Source organism: Phaethon lepturus, unplaced genomic scaffold (assembly GCF_000687285.1).
Source record: "Phaethon lepturus isolate BGI_N335 unplaced genomic scaffold, ASM68728v1 scaffold29575, whole genome shotgun sequence".
NCBI lineage: Eukaryota > Metazoa > Chordata > Aves > Phaethontiformes > Phaethontidae > Phaethon > Phaethon lepturus.
This window is the reverse complement of record NW_010541673.1, coordinates 697-9516: the sequence shown is the minus strand read 5'-3', so window position 1 is coordinate 9516 and position 8820 is coordinate 697. Positions and strand designations below refer to the sequence as shown.

Below are 8820 nucleotides of genomic sequence, written 5' to 3'. Positions count from 1 at the left end.
GAGGCTTATTGCTCCCCCGCGGCATCCGTAACCTCAACGCCCCATCGAAAACGAAACGACCCCGGCAGCGAGCAGCAGCACCACCGCTGGGAGGTTTAACGTTACCGGATCCCAGCCCAGGAGAGGGGCACGGAGCACGCTGGAGCGGTGGGTGGGTGACAATCCAGGAGGCTGGCGCTTTGAGGCAATGCGTACAGCCCGCCAACCCCGTTCCATCACAGGTCCTTACCTTTCCCAGCCCCCAAATAAAAAGCCCACGTTGCCAAGGACGTAGCAGGTAGCAGACCAGAGGCCACGAGAGCCATTCCTGGCTGGGCCCCCGAGCAGGGGTGATGGGACATAAAGCCCACAGAAGGATGCCTATCACCACCGCCTGAAATGGCGATCGCATGCCCTTGTGTGTGAACAGCTCCGAGGATGAAGCAGAGGCAGGACAGGAACGGGGGCTTGACAGGAACAGCAGCTGAATTCGAAGGATTGGGAGAGTTTTGGGCACCTGTAGGTACAGCCCCCTGCCCCAGGAAGCACCACGTGCAGAGGGGTATATTCTTTTAGATGCTAAAGGGTTGGAAAATGTGTGTGGAGGAGGTAAAAGCCTGTTCCCCCTCGCCTCTCCTCTTATTTCCTAGAAAGCACAGGGACATCACAAGATGGAGCTCAAAACTGCTCCTGCTTCACAATCTCAGGGCCTTGGAAGGACCCACAGGGAGGCGACAGACAGACGCCTGTGGCTGATAAGAGACAGTAAGAAAGCGTAGACAGCCTCCTGACCAGCGCCGCCAAAATCTCAAGGTGACTAGAGGGGAATGAAAGAAACAGAAGACAAGCATTTTAACAACATCAAAGTCCACCCGAAATGTTCTTAATGGGATATAGTGCAAATAGGAGAAATATTTGCCATGCTTTATAAAAGACAGGGGCTAACCTTTCAGGCTGCTTGGTGCGGGAGAAGAAAAACGTGAGGACAGTGGAGCCGAACTCAGTGTAAGTCTCTGTGTCCCAGGCTTTCCAGGCAAGCCACGCATCCTCTGCAGAGGGAAGGGTCTCCTGTAGTGCCCTCTGGGAAATGACAAATTATCCCACCTATAAGGTAACCAGAAAAAGACCACCCCTCTCCACTCAAGCTATGCAACTGCTCTAACTCAGGATGCCCTAACTAAATGCAGGAAAAATACCGGGAAGTTTGCCTGGAGTTTTTGCCTGGAGGAAGTTTGCTTTGGGGTTCGGCACAGAAACAAATTTTCAAGTATATGGAGCGTACGGCATCTGGGGACCAGAGAGCCTGCACCTGGCTGCCATGGGCTGCGAAGAGGTCACCTCTGAAGAGGAACGTGACATTTTAAGTTACCCAGGCATTCCTCCTGCACTCGCTCTTCTTTGATGTCGCTGCAGATACTGGTCCGTGAGATAAACATAAACACCATCTTCAGGCAACTCTGAACACTGCAAGGAGTTGTGGGAGCCTCAGCATCACTGGATTTTGGCCCTTCTCTTATGCTTCAGGGCATGTTGGTCCCCTTTGTAACAGCAAGATCTGAGCAGGTCTTTGGCAACTCATGACCAGTGGAAGGCATGGGGATGGAAAAGGTGCACAGGAAAGGGCAGAATCCTGCTGTGGATCTCTGTTACAATATTGTCACAACAGCACCTATGGGTTTCAGTGTGGAGCGAGAAAGGTTAAAGTTCATCCTTGGCATTAACAAGATGCTGCAGCGGATGAACCGGTATCGCATGATCTCTCAGCAGCTCATCCTGTGACTCTTCGTGGCTCTCGGGGGGTCTGTCTCCTGAAACGTCTGTAAGAGTGTAATCCTCCAGCAGGCCGGCTTCTACCGCGTGGCGCCGGAGCCCCTCGCTCCCCACGAGCCCTTGCATCCCCACATACCCCTGCCGACAGGAGGGAGGCAGCTTCTGACGGGTGAAGGCAAACAGGAAACAGGACTCTGCAAGGGAAAGGATCAAAAATCAAGACTCAGCAGAGATACCTTATAGAGAATAACTCCCCTAAAGGCGGAGAGGGTGAGGGAAGATGACTGGAGTTTCCCACCCAGCACCCTGCCCCGGATGGCAGCAGAATAATTGCCTCAATTCTGCAGAGCTCAGGAGATGCAGGGTGGGATCTCCAGGCTGCATTCTGAGAGCAAAAGGAGCTGGATTTGAGTTTGCAGCCCTCTGTCATCATCTTCGTACCACAGGACTGCTTCCCTCTATGCAGCATGCGGGCGTCCTGCAAGGAGGTTCCCAGACGAGTCCTCAGACCAGGAAAGGAGGCAGCAGAGGCTCTCCAGCTCTCATATCCCAGCACTCCAATTTCCCATGGGAAAGCAGTCCCATCATCAGTATGTGAAAAGAGATCTGGTACACAATGGCATGAAGGAATGTTCAGATAATAGAGGCAGAAGGAAAGCTGCAGGTAGAAAAGGGGCTGAATCAAACCCCATACACCTTTCCCTAAATCCTTGTGTGCCTGGGACAGTCTGTTTCTAGTGGTGAGCAAGAGCAAAGGCTATCCGGGAACATACATGCAGCACTGGCACTTTTTACCACCAAAGAGGTGTCACTGACAGTGAGATCACCGGCCTGCCACAGGGAGATCTCCACTATTAGCAGAAAAGATTGCTCCTGTCACGTGTCCCTCTCATCTCCTCCTCCTGCCACCCCGACCCTGTGCTCAAATTACCTGCAAAGAAGTTGCGTAGGTCAGTGCTGAGGCAGTTCTCCAAAAAACGCCTCAGCGGCAGGATGTGCGCATTCGGGGCTGTCCAGTCTGTCAGAAAGTCCTCCACAATGTGATGGACAGCATCTGGGCAGGGGAGAGGCCAATCTGGGGGCCGAAGTCTCATCTCACGCTCTGCCAAGAGAACATTAAGGGAATCTCTCAGAATCAAAATGGCATTAAAAAGAGCTTGGGGAGTGGAAAGCAGCTATGACAGCTGTTCCAGCTTTTGTCCTGACCTTTTTAATCCCTACCTTACTTTCATTTGCAATCCCCTCTGCTAGCCCTGTCCTCAACATCCCTGACACTGCACAGCTGCCCCTTGTCCCTGCCCGCAGTACTTCCTCTCATTTCAGTCCTGTTTCCCCCGGGCAGGGACTGCCAGACAGGCTGAGATGCATTCAAGCTTTAACGCTGCTACCCATCATGCTTCTTCTCATGCAAGGAAGGCTGCACCCTGACCCTAGGTTTCTGGAGATGAAGATTCTGCATGCTCATTTCCCAAGGAAATCTATTCTGAGCATGTTTGTTTGCTGGATATAACACAAACTCATCTTCAAACCCTTGCCTTTGGCTGCCTCTGTCACTGTGTGACCTCTCAGACCTGAGCCAGGCACAGAGGACAGCTTTCTTCTGGCAGTAACACTGAACAGCCCAGCCTTGTCTGCCAGGAGTCTGCAAAATACATGCAGGGTGCCAGCAAAGCAAAGCAATGCTCCTCTATTTGGGAATGGGGCAGTTCACAGCACACCTGTTTGTTCCTGTTCTCAAACGTGAAGTGTCTGGTACAATCACCCCCGCCCCGACACCTCGTTATCGGTTTGACCAATAGAAACTTCTTGCCAACGCCCAGCTTTTTCTTCAGCTCACACAGTGGTGGCAGGTGTCCCAGGGGACAGATGGAAGGAAGCGGAGGAGAAGGGTGTGCAATGCCTTCAAGTGTCCCCCCTCTTTTGGATGTGATATATCTTCATCCCTCTCCATTTTGCTCGTATTAGATAATTAGCAGGGAGAGGCAGGAAAGCTTACCTGTTGGGAGGCGTTTGTAATAGTAAATAACAGGGTGCAAAAAGTTGGACTGCCAGGCATGCTGTGCCTCTCCCACGGCCCGGTTGTAGTAGAAGACATCCTTGTCAGCCCCAGAGAAATTCCTCCCATACTCCATGATGACGACAAACAGCCCATTGGGAGCCTTTCTCCCTGTCTGCATTTCCAGCTCAGCCAGGACACCAACTGGGTACTCTTCTAGGTATTCAAATGCTGTGGCATTCCGGTGAATTGCAACCACAACCGTCGGACTTTTCCACCGGAGAAAAGCTAGCTGGGATCCAACACCCCCTCAGCTGGTCAGGGCTAAGGCCAAAAAGCCAGCAGGTAGTAATTATTTTTGGTCATTACAGATCCGGGCTGGACTTGATGCAGAGCTTATGAAGGCTTAAGATGGCGTTACAAGACTCCACTATTCTCCCGGATTATGGGATTCCTCTCTACATAAGCACTGCTCAAGGAAAGCTTTTCCCTGGGCACAGTAAAAGGGTACTACACCTGCGCCTAGAGGGAAGATCTGGACCATTTCAGCCCCTTAAGAGAGAGAAGTAATTGGCAGAATTTGGGATAGTGGCACCAGTTGCGGCAGCAGTACGGGTTTTGAGGTGGCTGCCTATGTGACGGTAAGATCCTTAGGCAGTAATTTGTGTGGTGGCACCACGGGAAGCAATGGTAAAGAAAAAAGAATGAAACGATGGAGTGCAGTGCTGGGAATAATTACTCACTCACTCACTCTCTCAGCAGTATGATGTCAGCCAGGACACTGAACATCTGGTAGAGGCCCGAGGCCTCATTCACCCGCTTGATGATGGAATTGGTCAGCTGTGTAATAGGGTAGACTGTGCATGGCCAGGGGACACCATGGTGACGGTTTTCCAATAGGCGGTGGACTGCACGAGCTACGGCATTGAGAGAAACAAAGACAGCTTATTTAAAAATCCGAGCTTACTCTTTTATGAAATACCATCGCTGTGCTGCGGCACACACTGATACTGGCAGGACACAATAAATAAGCTTTACAGCTCATCCGTGCTCAGGATCTCCCACCCCAACCGCTGGTAACTGCAGTGGAGATGCCCTCTGAAAGCTGATGTGATGCTAAGTGGTTGGTGAGGGGGTGGGGGATCCTCAGGGATATTTCATTGCTTCTGAGCAGTCCTTTAATGATAAGGATGGGCACACACACATAAAGATGGAAATTCTCTTCACTGCCCAAAGCTGCTGGCTTTTAACTCCACAGCACAGACCTCTCTCTCACAGCCTGTCACGAGGCAGAGCATCTGGCAGGCAGAGATGTATTGTATTACATAAATAAGAGACAGTGGGCAAGAGAGGCACAAGACAAAACAAAGACGGACAACCAAAAACTTCAGATATGACCCTAAGTCACTTCTCCTCCACTTCAGATGATGCAGTTGCAGCTTGGCTGTGTTCTGTTGTTCTTACTGCCAGCACAAGACTAAGGATGATCTCTTTCCAGCAGTAAGCCATGAATTGTTCCTTGGAAGGGAGGAACAATTCCCATCTCTGCCCTTCCTGTACACCCCAGTACTCACTTGTATACCGGAATCCATGGATAAAGCCCCCAGCAGATTTCCTGAAGTCAACAGAGTGGCTAGCAGTGCCGAGAACAAAAAGCCCCCGAGTGCCTCTGGACTCGTAACTAGGTTTGATCTGAGGATACTTCTTTTTATTCCCTTTTCCTGGCATCATTCTAAGGGATCTGATGTGCAGAAGAGAAGAGCAGGCTGTCAGGAAGGGCAGGGGTGGAAAAATAAAGTGTTTCTGATAAGGCACACATCATACTGCAGCCACTGCAAGACATTGCTTCACATCCCCACTGCCTTCAGTGGGATCTACTACTTTCCCAAGAGTATAAAGTCAATGAGGATCTTCCAGACGACAAGGGTGCTCATCTCAATTTGCTCTTGTCCAGAGCAAATTCCAGCCTGAGCCACTGACAGTGAAATTCGGAAGACAGTGAAGTTAGCAGTATCATTTTCAACTGCAGGATGTACTGGGAAACAAATCAAGGTGGAGTGAAGGTTGCATCCTCAGGGAAAAAACAGCATACAAAACCCTTCTGTAGTGACCTGTACCTGTACCATCCTCATTCCAAAAAACACCCAAAACATTGCTAGCCTTCTCCATGTGATCTGGCAGGTCAGGATGTTAAGTTCTAAAGGCACAAGCTTTTTCTGTCACCTAAGTCCTAACACTGCCATTTGCTCAGCCCTGCAGCCTGTTGATCAGAAGGCAGTGGTACATACATTCCCACTGGACACGGCTGTAGCTGCAGGGTAAACAAAGGACTGTGCGGAACCAGGTAGCTCAGAGCATGTGGAGGTCCAGGCAACACTGCCAGGAGAGGACCTGTCCTTCGCTTTCCTCCCTAGTCAGGCCCTTCATAGTCTCTCACTCTAAATACCAGCTTCCCTCAAGATCCTGGTTATCCCTCACCTGTTGTAGATAGAGAAGTCAAACTTCCAGCCCAGGCAGCGGATGATACGGTCGTAAGGTGCTCGGGTGGCAAAATTATCCAGTTCGTCCTGTGGCAGGGTGATGGCGTCAATGCCTGCACTGGTGTTCCTGCTCTCCAGGTAGAACCGGAGTGTGATGTGCAGCTTCCCTTTCTTGTCCTTGATGATAGCCAGATCTTCCAGGTCACCCTCCAGAAGCCCATCCAGCGATTTCAGCTGGTAGGTGTCCAGCAGGCCATTGTTAATTGCTCTACAAAAAAAGGGGGAAGGAGAATGTAAGGAGAGGTGGGATCTGTGGTACAGTCTCAGCAGCTGGAAATGGGATACATTTACCAGGTATCCCATGCTCCCCTTCAGTGCAGAGGTTATCCCCAGAGCCTCAGGGCTCTCTGGAACAGGTAACACAGCCTTGCTGTCCTTGCAGAATGTAGTCAACCTCTGAGCTCTCCTCTGCGATTGCAAGCAGGGAGAACAACTTGGGAGCCAGCACTTCTTAATGATACAGTTTCCAAGGGGACATTTTCCTATTTTATACAGACCCCGAAAAGCTCTCATCAAGCTCCTGTGTTCAGCAACTGCAACCTGGACTGCTTTAAACCAAGGAACTAAAGATAGAAGGCCCCATGTTTCTCCAGGACCACAGCACTTCCTATGCCAGTCCAGCTCACTGCCTGGGCAAGAAGCGGTTCCTGTGTTTGTACTCTGACTGCATTAGAAAGAGAAAGAGGAGTGATTTCCTACCTCAGATCCCCGACGTAGTGGGTGGCCCACGAGAGTCGCACGCGGGACCGGCTCACCATGTGGATGAAATTCGTGACACCCAGAATGTTCTCTGCCGTCTCAAAGGCTGAGTTCCCTCGGCCCAAAATCAACACGGTTTGGCCAGCAAAATCCTCTGGGTTGACGGACACAGTCTCATAACCTTCTACGTATTCTGAGCCAGGAAAGTTGACCACGTTGGGGACCCAGGTTCCAGTGGCGACCAACAAAGAGCTGCAAAAACAGGGATAGCACTAGGGAATGCAGGAATTATAAGAATGGGGCCATCACTCCATCTCATCACTCCTCCCTCCTCCCGCTGTGGAAGATGGCTGTGATGGGCCCCCCTCCAGGCACAGTGGATCAGCTGCAAAGGTCATGGTTTCAAAAGAAGCCTTTCTCCAGCTTCACCTAATGACCTGCTCCTGTCTCCCCTATCCTCAGGCCAACAAAGACGAGTAGGAACATCATTACATACTATAGCAAAAGTCAGTATGGGAGCTGTACATAGACATCTCCCTCTGTTGTTCATGAATGTGCAAATACTATTCACGTGTACTCACTGACGACGTGTCTAAAACTAAAATTTCACAGGTTAATTGTATGTTGCATAAAACATTACTTTGATTTAAAATTTGTGTTGCCTTTTAGTACAGAACAAAAATTTTTAAGAGTGATAGAAGATGGTTTCAATATTTTAAAATGTAACTCGTAGTCATAAAAACATGTTAGCAAAACCACTAATTGTTAACACTACAAGTAGTAATCTTTTTACATCTCTCTGTAAAAACTTGAATCTTAGGGAAATTTTTGTGATTTTGATGGAAACATCAGGCAGCTGAGGCTAGCAGCACTGTCTGCCATCCCAGCCTCGCTCATGCAGCTCCTGAGAGTAACTCACTCATGATGTGTGGGTGCCTGGCATTGCCTTCTGTCCCCTCTGAGCTTGCCAGCCTGTGCACCTCCAAGTGACAGCCAGCACGACCTCCTGTCGTAGAGCTAAGGTTCTCAGGAGAGGTGAGAAATATACTCCATATGTTCACACGAGTAACTTCTAGACGGTTTTTAGGAAAGTAGTTCAGTAGCAGCAAGAGATACACATGCGTGAGTATAAGGGGAAGGGGAATTCAGGGAGCAGCAGCCTTGAGCGTTATTTCTCATAGCTGGCTCCCTCTTACTGCAATGGCACCACTTTTCACTTTTCTCTCATTCCTCCCTGCCAGGTCTGTGCTAGCCCAGGGCTTCAGCTGGCTGGGGCATACTTCTAAGCACACGTGGGTTAACGCAAGTGAGGTGTTGCCGCACTGATACTCAAATTTGTAATAGAGGCAGCAGCAGCTACAACAAGTACGACTGAGGTGGTTTTTTTTTCAGAGAGCAGTTATCTAGCGATAAAACAAAAGCGATTTCAAACTCATCTATCAAGGATAAAACCTGTGGTTGATGGCAATTGTGGCCAGTTTTTGTCTGCTCTGCCAGCTCCTCAGCTATCTGAGGCACAACATTGCTTGCGAAAGGCAACACCTTCCCAAGAGCAGTTATTCCACCCACCCACCCCACCAATCCCTGCAAAATGTTTTACCCCCATGACACTGGTTAAGACTCTAAGAGGCTGTGAAACCTCCATCCTTGGAGATAGGCATGCATCAACAGGGCAGGCTGTGAGCAACCTGACGTTGCTGGCCCTCCTTTTGGCAGGGGGCTTAGATTAAATGACCTTTATGGATCTCTAATTTATTCTGCGATTCTGTGATTTTGAACAAACAAAGTCTGTGGAGAGTGGTGTGGCTAGCACCAGGTTTGCCCATTACCTGCACT

General features: G+C 49.9%; 1 protein-coding gene across 1 annotated transcript in view; it reads right to left on the bottom strand.

Moving 5' to 3' along the window:
- Positions 1 to 1677: 1677 nt before the first annotated feature.
- The window catches only part of FOXRED2 (FAD-dependent oxidoreductase domain containing 2), a 7684-nt gene continuing 541 nt past the window's right edge, over positions 1678 to 8820 (bottom strand). The window contains exons 3-10 of the mRNA XM_010287804.1: positions 8202 to 8205; positions 6985 to 7256; positions 6224 to 6493; positions 5320 to 5486; positions 4497 to 4662; positions 3746 to 3987; positions 2681 to 2851; positions 1678 to 1943 (exon numbers count right to left, since the gene is read on the bottom strand). Of these exons, the coding sequence (XP_010286106.1) occupies positions 1678 to 1943; positions 2681 to 2851; positions 3746 to 3987; positions 4497 to 4662; positions 5320 to 5486; positions 6224 to 6493; positions 6985 to 7256; positions 8202 to 8205 (1558 nt within the window). The remainder of the gene's footprint in view (positions 1944 to 2680; positions 2852 to 3745; positions 3988 to 4496; positions 4663 to 5319; positions 5487 to 6223; positions 6494 to 6984; positions 7257 to 8201; positions 8206 to 8820) is intronic.